The sequence below is a fragment of the Lissotriton helveticus genome, chromosome 2_1 (assembly GCF_964261635.1).
Source record: "Lissotriton helveticus chromosome 2_1, aLisHel1.1, whole genome shotgun sequence".
NCBI classification, from domain to species: Eukaryota; Metazoa; Chordata; class Amphibia; order Caudata; family Salamandridae; genus Lissotriton; species Lissotriton helveticus.
The window spans coordinates 103574608-103587365 of NC_136059.1; the positions used below are offsets into that span (position 1 = coordinate 103574608).

A 12758-nucleotide genomic window follows, 5' to 3' on the forward strand; every position below is an offset into this window, starting at 1 on the left:
GTTTAATGGTATTTATTTTTATAACCTTCCCGTCTGTATTTATCAGTATATTTCCAGATTTATTTAACTGATGAACATGCACACATACTTTGATGCCTGTCGCGTTTTAGTAAATTAAGCAGCCAAATATAACACAACACTACACCCACTGGTAAATATTACCATTATACTCATATATATAGGTTAACATATGCTTGTATTAAAGGAAATCTCCTCCTGTTCTTTAACTCCCCATGCTGTCTGTTGGCTGAACAGTTGGCCAGGAATTAAAGAAAGAACGCATGGCCAGTCACTCACAAGCAGCACAACTTTCAGTATTTTTCCACTTTCAAAAATAAATTCAGCCAGGAAACACATTGTTTTCTGTCTATATTTATCTGTAAAAACCAGTAAAAACTGAAAAACCGGGAGCCTTAATTGCAAGTGACCCAGGAGATCTGGATATATGCGGTAACTCCTATTACCGGCCTAATTGGAATTAGGACTAGTGCGGCTAACGCTGCACCCTCACATCTGTCACAAGGTAAACTTTGGTAGTTTAAACCTACTGATCTTTACAAAGGAAAAATGCCTGTTATATACAGAGGTTTGCAGATTTTATCACATTAAGCACCAACATCTGCATGTTGTGCCCATTTATGCGGCCAAAACTTGGAAAAGAAAATGAGGATCGTACCTGATAAATTCTGAATACCCCAGTCTCAGGTTTCATCTGGTGGGATAACTAGCCCATCCGACATAGGGCACTGGTCATCGAGGTGTAACTAGTAATTGACCCAGTCCAGTTATATGTGAAAAATAATATTGGCTGATTTTGGAATTTAATAAAAATCAAGATTTTTGTAGAGAAATATACATGGAAGGTCATTATTTTAGCAATTTATAGACTGAAGCCCATATTTTTTCAAAAGATGCCTTTTGTATTTTTTGTTTTCACGTTAAACTGTAAAAGTTTGTATAATATGTAAACCGACCTGTCCTTGTCACCACTATCCTGTCCCATACTGCACCGCTAAGCATAGCATAGCAGATCCTGTGACAGTGTGGACAGCTGCATATGTCAGTAATTATGTGATTCTGCGGCTGCTGCGATTTTTTTGTATAATTGTGGATTTGCCACATTTGCCACATAATCCATCATTTGCTGCATAATCTGCAGAGTTCAGCAAAAATAATAGTTTCTAGGTCATACGGATCAAAAGTTACAAAACGTTTGGTGACTCGGGTTCCTGCGCCCCAGACTTTTTGCAACGGTTGGCTGGTCATGTTTAAATTGCTTATTGTTGTATTTGGGTGTTGAATTGGTGCTAATATAGGTGAACTGTTTTCTCAGACACTGTTACTAGGTGTAAAAATGACAAAATAATTAGGTAATACTATCACAAAATATGTCGCACTTTGCACATAATTTGCCTTTTCTTGCTGCATAATTGAGTCAACCTTGCTGAATAATCTCGTCCTCTTCTGCCGCATAATTCCAGTGGCCTTGAATATAGGCTGACAGGAGGCTGTCAGCTGCCATCTGACCTGAGACAACACTTCCTGGCTGTAAACATGTCAGCTAGTTGAGGTGACCACTTCCGGCTTCCTGTGGCCTCCTCCCGTGCACTTTGACCTGCGGCTGTCTCGAGCACCGACCACTGGGCCTGGCTCTCGGAGTAATGTCAGCGTGGGGGGCAGCCAGGGCTCGGTACGGTGGCCGGGAAGGAAGACATATTATATCGCACTAACTGGAAATAATTCTGAATAAAGGGCCGCCTGCCGCGGAGCCGCCGCCAGCAACAGGAACCCTGCGCTGTGTTACTGGATCGATGGGGGGGAATTAGCGAGGCCGGCAGAGCACACATCTGTGATTGCCAGCACTTAACTTGACAGCAATCCAATACCGGCCCCTGATGTACAGGCCTGGGCCTGCAGCCGGCCTGGGTCACTGCCAGGGGGGGAGGCAGGGAAAGGGGGCGCTGCCCCAGCTCCGCCCCGGGGGTCCTCCCGTCTGCCTTGGCTGACGTTGACGGATGGCTGACAGTCACGGGGGCTGCTCCCTTAATTAGCCGAGAGCCCCTCCAAGACAGGAAGTCGATACTCTGCCCAGTCCTACTGGTCGAGGGTCACACTTCAGTGCGCTGCTGCGCCGGCGAAGAACTTGACCTTTAGCTAGGGAAGGAGGGGTGCTGGTGGGTGGGGGATAGAGACGAGTGTGGTGGGAGGGGGTGGTGTCAGCCTTGGCCCGGGCCATCTGTAACACAGCAGCATCTCTCAGTAAAGAGCCCTCCCCAGTGCTTAATTTGTAAAAAGCATAAGTGCCAGGGCTCTCGGCAGGAGGCCACTGCAGCTTGCACCACCCATCACCCCTGCCACAGCTGCCAACGATAGTAGCAACGCAACTACGAGCCATCACCCTCCTACAAGTGTGACAATTCGGAATATTTCAGGCTCCCCAAGTAGTTCGAATGTCTTGGGTGGCAGGCAATAGTCATTTTGTAATGTATATTGAATTAATAATTACCCGTTGTTGTGATAGCCTCTAAATTAGCCAGACAGCGCCACCTCATGGCAGATTGTCTCAAGCACCAGTGTTGACAACTAAGTGCCGCTGCTGAGCACCGGAAACCACTGGTACAAATTAAGCACTGGTTCACCTGTTCTAAAGACACCCCTACCCCGGAATGAGACGTACATTCAACCACTGGCGCATGATCAGTGTGTGAAAGGCGCCTTTAAAATGGTGAATCTGCCCTTAAAAACAATACTGCAGACGGCTATTGCACCTTGCGAAACTATTGGAACAGTGAAATAATATATAAAGACACCCCCTCTCCTTCTCTAAATTCATTGCCCCTTCTGGCCTGCCTGCCTCTCTAATATCGTGACCCGCCTGTCCCCCTGAGACTCACAGGATGCTGTAGTCCATCTTTACCTATCCATGATCTAGACTCCAGACTTTATCACTTACGGGTTCTATTGGTCCGAATGTCCATTGTTTACAAGTTAAACTTTGCTTCCTGGATTTAATGTTCCCTCTGTGTCCCCAAGGACATGCATCACTTCCTATTTCCCAGACATTACACTCCATCCTGTCCTATCCCAGGTCAGTTAGTCCCCATCTCCAATCCCTACTGGTTTATCTCTCCATCTCCATGTACTTCCGGTTCAGATCTTCATCACCACTTCCTACAGATCTGACTTCACTTCCGGTATCTCTTTTGGCCCAGGACCTACCTCTATTCCTCCTGATCATCTCCAGACCCACCAGCCCATGCTTCCTTAGCCCATACACGCCTGCCCATGCTTCCCTATCCCAGATCCACCAGTCCATACTTCCCTATCCCATACCCTCCAGCCCATGCTTCCCTAGTCCAGACCCACCAGCCCATGCTTCCTTAGCCCAGACACGCCAGCCCATACTTCCCTATCTCAGACCCACCAGCCCATTATTCCCTAGCCCAGACCCATCAGCCCCTGCTTCACTGTCCTACATCCGCCAGACCATGCTTTCCTAGCACATACCCACCAGCCCATACTTCCCTAGCCCAGACCCACCAGTCCATGCTTCCATATCCGAGAACCACCAGCCCGTGCTTCCCTACCTATGACCCACCTGTCTGTGCTTCCCTAGCCCAGACCCACCAGCCCATGCCTCCCTAGCACAGACCTACCAACCCATGTGTCCTTAGCCCAGACCAACCACCACTTGCTTCTCTAGCCCAGACCCACCAGCCCGTGCTTCCCTATCCCAGACCCTCCAGCCCATGTTTCTCTAGCCCAGACCCACCTGCCCATGCTTCCCTAGCCCAGACCCCTCAGCCCATGCTTCCCTAGCCCAGACCCATTAGCCCCTGCTTCACTGTCCCAGATCCTGAAGACCATGCTTCCCTATCCAAGACCCACAATCCATGCTTCCCTATCCAAGACCCACAATCCATGCTTCCCTATCCCAGACCCACCCACCCATGCTTCCCTAGCCCAGACTCCCCAGCCCACGCTTTTCTGTCTGAGACTCCCCTGCCCATGCTTTCCTAGCCCAGACCCACCAGCCCATGCTTCCGTATCCCAGACCCACCAGCCCATGCCTCCCTAGCCCAGACCCACCAACCCATGCTTCCCTAGCCCAGACCCACCAGCCCATGCTTCCCTAGCCCAGACCCACCAGCCCATGCTTTTCTATCTGAGACCCACCAGCCCAGCGTCCCTAGCCCAGACCCACCATCCCATGCTTCCCTAGCCCAGACCCCTCAGCCCATGCTTCCCTAGCCCGGACCCACCAGCCCATACTTCCCTATCCCTGACCCACCAGTCCTCATCTCCTCCTTTTCCTACTGGTTCGACCCTTCACCTCCAGGTCCTGCCGGTGCAGCTCTCCACCTCCTGTTCTTCCAAGTTTTACATTATATTGTGGATCTAATGTTCCTTTTTTCCCCCTACAACACTTAACACTCCTCTGAGACCCTTCCTGAGCTACCTGTCGTCCAGAGCCTGCCACGAATATCACCTTCAACACTCCTGCGTCATCCCTTTCCTAAACAAGTAAAGGTAACACCCATCCTTAACCAGAAGTGGGGGGAGTTAGAAGAATATTTGGAGTCCCTTCCCTTTTGCCACTGAGTTCCAGCTAATATATAAGGATATAAATGAAAAAGATCTACCGATGCCCCCTTACAGAGCAGCTTTCTGTCACTTATTTATTCATCTTAAAACAAAGCACTGTTATCAGCATAATGCTTCTTTTGGCAAAAGCCTGGTAACCCCCCTCCCACCCCCGCCTCAATAGAGGCCTCCTTTGGGGGGGGCCTGCCCCCCAGTTTGAAGACCCCTGTTGAACAACTTCCATCCTTCAGACCAACAAATATCATTCTGACCACGTCTTCCTTTTTCTTTTTCAATGCAAAATCTATCCTTGGCATTCTCTCCTGCATGTGGTTAATCTGCCCTAGGCCTTCTCTCTGGCTCATGCATGTGTTTAATCCGTCCTAGGCCTTCACTCTGGCTCATGCATGTGTTTAATCAGTCCTAGGCCTTCTCTCTGGCTCATGCATGTGTTTAATCCGTCCTAGGCCTTCTCCCCAGCTCATTAATGTGGTTAATCCGTCCTAGGCCTTCTCCCCAGCTCATTAATGTGGTTAATCTGTCCTAGGCCTTCTCTCCGGCTCATGCATGTGTTTAATCTGTCCTAGGCATTCGCTCATGCATGTGTTTAATCTGTCCTAGGCATTCACTTCGACTCATTCATGTTTGGCCTTCTCTCCGGCTCATGCATGTCTTTGTCCTTCTCTCTGGCTCAAGCATGTGTTTAATCTGTCCTAGGCCTTCTCTCCGGCTCATGCATGTCTTTGTCCTTCTCTCTGGTTCATGCATGTGTATAATCTGTCCTAGGCCTTCCCTCCTGCTCATGCATGTGTTCAATCTGTCCTAGGCATTCTCTCTGGCCCATGTGTTTAATCTGTCCTAGGCCTTCCCTCCTTCTCATGCATGTGGTCAATCTGTTAAGGCATCTCTTCTGCTCATGCATGTTTGGTCTTTTCTACTGCTCATACATGTGTTTAATCTGTCCTAAACCTAAACCTTTTCTCTGGCTCATGTATGTGTTTGGCCTTCTCCCTAGCTCATGCATGTGTATAATCTGTCCTAGGCCTTCCCTCCTGCTCATGCATGTGTTTAATTTATTTAGGCCATCTCTTCCGCTCATGCATGTTTGGTCTTCGCTACTGCTCATACATGGGTTTAATCTGTGTTTAATCTGTCCTAAACCTTTTCTCCGGCGCATGCATTTGTTTGGCCTGCTCCCAGCTCATGCATGTGTTTGGCCTGCTCCCTGCTCATGCATGTGTTTAATCTGTCCTAGGCCTTTTCTCTGGCTCATGCATGTGTTTAATCTGTCCTAGGCCTTCTCTCCGGCTCATGCATGTGTTTAATCTGTCCTAGGCCTTTTCTCTGGCTCATGCATGTGTTTAATCTGTCCTAGGCCTTCTCTCCGGCTCATGCATGTGTTTAATCTGTCCTAGGCCTTTTCTCTGGCTCATGCATGTGTTTAATCCTGCTTTCAAGAATGCCCCAGCAACCCTTACATCACTTGCAGTGCCAATGGTGTTCAATTTCCCATAAATCCTGGAGCATGCTCTTCAGCTCCATCCGCCCTTGATGCACACGGTTGGATTCAATGTCACTGTCAATGAGACAGTCGATCTGAACCAGGATTGTCCACCTCAGGATGCTTCCCTCTAAATCTGATGTTGTAAGTCATGCACTCAAACAAAAAGAACTCAAAAGTTTCAAACAAGTCCCATCTGGAAGCCTGTGTGCTATCCAAACATATTGGGAATCACTCCATTGTTAGCTAAACCTCCCCCCACAACACTTCCAACAGATACGGTGAAGACCCACCACGCCTTACAATCAACTTTAGTGCACCTTTGTTCTGGTAAAAATCCTATCGCTGGTGCATGGCAACAATGCGAAGGAACAGAACGCAAGTGGCTGTTGTTTGCATCATGAGTGATTTTGTGCTTTATTTTAGTGTGTAAAGCATCCTCTCATCCTAACGATGCTAGGATGCAAGGTGCACTAAAAAAGTAATGCAGGATACTGGACCAGCACTTTGTGTAACATCATGTCATTTTTCTGCATTTTTCATAATTTCCATGAAGAAAATTATGCAAGTTTCATCCAGGGTCAATTATTATCCACTTGGTCCTGAAAAAGGACTTCCCTGAAATTGCTAATTTACAAGCAAATGTATATGTTCTGTTAGATGTTGGTAATTCCCCAGCTCCAACTTCTCAAACCTTCAGAGCCTATTCTAGACATCTCAACATCACCTGTATCTCTGAAGACTCCCTTATTCCCTCGCCGCTCCGCTCCAGACACTTCAAACCCCAGGAACTAAGAGGAGTCTCTGCTGGAATTAACCCAACATGACGGCCCCCAGCTCCATCTTGTCAATCCTCAAAGCCTATGCTAGATATCTCAATGTCACCTGTATCTCTGAAGGCTCCTTTATTCTCTCCCCTCCATGCTTCTACTGAGACGCTTTTTAGCTCAGGAACTAAGAGGAGCCTCTGCCGGAACTAACCCAACATGGCGGCCCCCAGCTCCATCTTGTCGACCCTCAAAGCCTATTCTAGAAATCTCAATATTACCTGTATCTCTGAAGAAGGCTTCATTATTTTCTCCTCTCTGTGTGTCTACAGACACACTTGGAACCTCAAGAACTAAGAGGAGCCTCTGCCGGAACTAACCCAAAATGGCTGCCCCCAGTACCGCGCAGAACCTTCAGAGAATCCTCAAAAGGATGATGGCCGCGTGGTCCTTGGGCAGTAATAGGGGAGTGGATTGTTCATACTGCTCTCCCATCTCTGAGGAATTCCTCTTCCAAGCTCCTCCCATTGCAGGACTGTGCAACCTCCCTGGAGCTTTCTTACAGTCGCCTCACCTCAGGCGCGCGGACAGATCATTGCATGACTCTTGGCACTATGACAAAACATCCTCCGACATACCTCAGTTGTTGGCGGGTCTTTGTTGAGGAGATAAGTCAATGGCCGTGGGCGGACCCTGAGTCCCTTTTCAAGGTGTCCTTCCTTAATTACCATGAATCATCACTCTGCATTCCCAGCCTCACCATTTGTATCACTTTATTCATTCATCTATGTTACCATTAGTCATTTAGTGAACAATGTATAGCTTCTTGGCGCTGTAGAGACATAGCCAATAAGAAACACACAAGGGAGCATGGGTCAATGAGGAGACACTATTGAAAAGTAATACTTTTAAAAGCTTTCTGGATGTTGGTGAGTTTCGTTTGCTGCTAAAGGAAGGGGCGGGGTTCTCTTGTTTTGTCGCTGCCACTGAGAGCGCTCTGTCGCGACGAGAGGCAGTCGTGATCTTGCCACTCGCAGTAGAGATCCGTTTTCTCATTGGAGACACACTTCTGGGAGTTGGTTGCCCACATATCATGTGCACGAGAATTTACTTCTTTGCGTGGTACTGTCAGTGCCTTTCATTCTATTCGCTGTTAATGGTTGGTCGATGCAGACCTGTGTATTACAGAAATGTATCTCTCTTACTAAACATCAATCTAAAAATTCAGTCCTGCCAAATCAGCAGCCTGACAGATCCCTACCCCCCACATACGGCAGCTGGTCCCTGATGTTGTTTCCAAACACCTAGCTGAGGTACGCAATAAAGCGATTGACTGGCGTATTACTGTTAGCCAGGAAGAATTGATTTTAACCATAACTACATTGTGCCACATGCCAGTAACACAATGATATTTTGGTATAGATCTCCTAAATTTAACCATAGATCTCCTGATTTTAACCATAGATCTCCTGATTTTAACCGTAACTACATTGTGCCACATGCCAGTTGCACACCGGTAGTTTGGTATATATCTCCTGATTTTAACCGTAACTACATTGTGCCACATGCCAGTAACACAATGATTGTTTGGTATAGATCTCCTGATTTTAACCATAACTACATTTTGCCACATGACGGTTACACAATGGTAGTTCGGTATAGAGCTCCTGATTTTAACCAGAGTTACACTTTGGTAGTTTGGTTGAGGATCTCCTTAATTTAAAACCAGATATAAAGTTCACCAGTCACCACTGAGGCCTAAGGGAACTGCTAAGTCCACAAAATAAAATCTCCTCAACATGAGGGCTTTAGGAAGTCCTCCCCTCCCCAAATACCCTACCTCCCTCCCCCAGCACTCCTCATTCACTGCACCCGGTGTCCTGGAGTTATTCTAATAAACTCACCGCAAAGATAAATAAAAAAGCTGCTCTCCATCCTACACCCCCGAGGACCACGTGCTTTCATTAAGTTTTATTTACCGCCATTCCGCAGAGAGCGCGGGATCGCAAAAACGAAATAAATAAATAATGGGTGAGACCTAATTAACTGATGCACACTAATTAAAGCCCTGCTAATGAACTGAAAAGTGCAAGCAGGAAGAAATGAGAGGCGTCTGATTGTCCAACCTGCTGTTCTTTGAATATGGATGGGGCTGTGTGCCGCGCGGCGTGGGGTGGAGAGGTAGGGAGAGGTGGGCACTGCCAAATGAGGAGAGCTGTGGTGCGGAATGTGGAAAAGTGCCCTTTTTGTACAGTCACCCCCACACTGTATTCCGCAATGCTGATAGTTTTGACTCTCAAAGTGCACAGAGACCTGGTCACCAGGCCCCCAGTGCCAGTGTTCTCTCCCTAAAATATGATGCATGTGAATTGGTAACCACAAGGACTTTCACCTCCCTTATAAATCCCTGGTAAGTGCAGGGCATGGGAATTAAAGGGGTCACCAGCGCCTGAAGCACTGTTTGTGCCACCCTGAGGGACCCAAGTAAAAAGATGACAGCAGGCTGCAGGAGCAGTGCAACCTGCTCAAACTCGATTTTGCCCTCACCATTAGTGGCAAGGTCACTGCACTGTTTACCATATATGCCAATAACCCCTAAGGAAGCCTCCTGAGCCCAGGAGGCAGGGTGCATTGCATTACAGGTGTGGACATATGAATGCAAGCTTATATGTCCCTATAACGTCCTCCTTCCATTAAGGACTAGTATAAGTGTTCAGGGGGACATAGGATAACATGGGCTGGCACCAGGGCACCCCCAGGTGGCCAACTCCATTATGGCCCCACTGAAAAGTGTAATGTTTTGTATCAAACAACTTGTCTCATCAAACGCAGCCTTTTTCTAAAGTCGGATTTAATGTGACATGCATCCAGGCGGCTTCCTTAGACGTTGACCACCTGGTTGCTCTAGCCTTTCCTGCGCCCTGGCTGATGGCCTGAAGCTGCTGCAGCCAAGACTGGAATCTGACCCCCTGCCATGAGTTGTGAACTCTGTTAGGAGGCACAAACGAAGGCCTTCATGGGCATGAGGTGTCGCATCCCTCACTGACAGGATGGCACATCAAGGCGGTGAGCTTCAAAGCACTCACTGCCTCTGATATGCAATCATGCTTCCTTCCACAGGAGGAAAAAGCCAACCCCCAGCCAGATTTACAACACCGGTGGGAGACGTACACCCCCAGAAGTCTAGTCACACCCCTAGGGTGGCCTACCTGGTCTTTACAGCCAGAGAAGGGTTCTGCCATAGAGGCTTCTGGGTGGAAAAGGTGCCACCCTTCACAGGATGTTGTCACCTCAGGAGCGAATTAGCGGCTGGGGCTAGTAGCTCATTTGCTACTAGCGTCCGCACCCCTAGATGTAGGATTTAAGGGGCTCCCCTAGGATTCAAAAATCAGATTTGATCGACTTGCAACCAAAGACAAAGAAGAGACTGGCCTCTGCGACTTTAGGACCTGCGCAAAGCAAAGGTGCAATAACCTACACCTGTGGCAACCACCCTTCAACTGCACGACTTCGACACTTCTCGGACCAGAGACTGGCTCCAAAGGCAAGAGAAACCCCTCAGAAATCCAAATGCAACACCAGACCTCCCTTGGACTAGAGTGTACTAGTACCCTGCAGCCGGCAGATAAAACCCGATCCTGGGACCAAAGAAGAACTGGCCATCGGCCCACTGAAAGATGGCATAAAAAGAAATTGTGCACCCAGTGTATTGTGGGTCCTGACCTCCAGCAAATTTCAGGCAGCTACCATTTTCTCCTAGATGTCGAAATACCACAAGGCTGAGCTTGCCGCTGCAAAAGCTTGTTGGTGGCCAGTCCAGCTACCGCTACCTTTGTTCAACACTATGCCTCGAGGGAACTCTGCAGCGTCTGTAACCTGCCACCTCAGTGGCCCTGATGTCGAGTTTTTGCAGCACTTTCCTCCAGGGCCGGACTGGGAACTACAACCGGCCCTGGCAAAGTGCTCGTCCGGCCCCCCTCCCCATAAGTGGGTGGGGGGGGGGGTTGGAGGTGCCGCTGAGCTCTTTTCCGGGGCCAGTTTTCGGCCGATTTTGCTACAGGGTAGATTTTGCAGCTATGCTGCAAAAACGGCCCTAAAACAAAAACGGTCCCCAGGGGCCCAGAACCGCCCCCCATCGGTGCGGCGCACCGGGGGAATGCCCGTCCAGCCCTGCTTTCCTCACCAGCACCATCTAAGTGGGTAAATCAGCAAACCTGCGGCTCCCACTTCAGCATCAGGGACAGCCAGGACAACTCTGCACCTGGCCCTACAAGCCGGGTAAAATTCAACTGACAGTCGGACCCTGGTCCCGGGGCCCACATCACCTCAACCCCCAGTGGGTTCCACTGAAGTGGACCTGTATGTGCCTGATTGTCACAAGTGTTTTTTCCCATTGACCGTAATGTTAAAGTTTTGCTAGAGTGAAATTCACTGATGAGTGAGAGAGCTAGACCAGGCAGAGAGGTAGACCAGGGAGAGCGATAGACGAGGGAGAGAGCTAGACCAGGGGGAGCGATGGACGAGGGAGAGCGGGTAGATATCTAGACAAGGGAGCAATGCGAAGAAGGAGAGCAATAGGCCAAGAATGGAGGGTTAGGATGAGATGCACTCAGAAGAGAGACATGTGACAGAACAAACCAGGAGTGATAGTGAGCTGAAGAGGTGTGACTCAAGAGATGTAAGTAGACACAGAAAAGAGGAAACTGTTGATCAGGAGCAGAAGAGAGAGTACTAGGTGCCATGAATCTCTTCATCGAGGCACCAGCAGAAGCTGTAACTGTGCAATAAAATCATATCTCTGCACCCTCCTCAACTAAACACTGATATCTCTCAAACCTGGTGAACATGCATAGACAGACATGATCCACTACTAACCAGGCTCTCACCCAAGTCATGTGTCATGAGAGTGCCTGGTAGCACACGCAGACCTGCAGATCTATGGTGTATACTATAGCGCATAGAAAACTTCCTTGATGAACGTCAAAAATGACTAACTATGTGAAAGTTTGCCAGTGGAAAAAACTATGCATGTCCCTAAAAAGTCCTTCTGTGGGGCTAGGAAAGTCTGTGTGATACAGCTCAGGATGTCCCGCAGAAGGCTGCTTGATTACAAAGAGGAGGTCGAAACGTTTTTTATACATTGCCCAGCTGGGGAGGATGTACCTGAAACGATCCACAAGGGAGAGTCTGTGATGTGATAATTTTATCAGGAAATGTTACCTGTTTTCATTGGGATGACGCAATGATTGTGGGGTTGTGTGATTTGCCAACTGTCATACCAAGGTGACCGCTTACCTGTAGATCCCCATAGAGCCGCAATCCTCAGGGCTTACGTAGGGCAACATGTGGCGTACAGAGTTATCATGTGACAAATGTACTGTGTCCTAAAAGTTGGTTATTAAATCATCCCTTTGTCTGTAGAGCTTTTCTTACTAACCCCAGTGGGGCAATACATTTGCAAATGTTATTGAGGATGCAAAATGTATGTTAGTGAACGTTCTCACTGCCATTTTCCGGTACCACACCTTTAAGAGATGTATTGTGCAGGCTCGCCTTGTGCTGCCTGCGTCACGATGACAGTGCAATGCCAGTTTCACATGGTATGTTTTGTGTCCTTCACAGGAAGTCCTGCTGAAGAGAGCTGCGGACCTTGTAGAGGCCCTCTATGGGATGCCACATAATAACCAGGTACGTGATACCACACAATAACCAGGTGCTGGATACGGTGAAATCACCAGGTAGAGGACTTCACAAAATGACCGGGTGCACGGTGGCACACTTGAACAGGTACTGGATGCCACACAAGACACTGAAACAGGACTTCACACCATGACCAGGTGCATGGTGCCACACAATGAGCAAGTGTCTGATGCCACACAATAACCAGATAGAGGACTTCACACCAT

General features: G+C 48.4%; 1 protein-coding gene across 3 annotated transcripts in view; it reads left to right on the forward strand.

The window, feature by feature from the left end:
- The window catches only part of LOC144817763 (transcription factor COE3-like), a 473223-nt gene that overhangs the window by 433708 nt on the left and 26757 nt on the right, over nt 1-12758 (forward strand). For all 3 annotated transcript variants that reach the window (XM_078674554.1, XM_078674555.1, XM_078674557.1), the window contains exon 12: nt 12475-12540. In XM_078674554.1, the coding sequence (XP_078530680.1) occupies nt 12475-12540 (66 nt within the window). The remainder of the gene's footprint in view (nt 1-12474; nt 12541-12758) is intronic.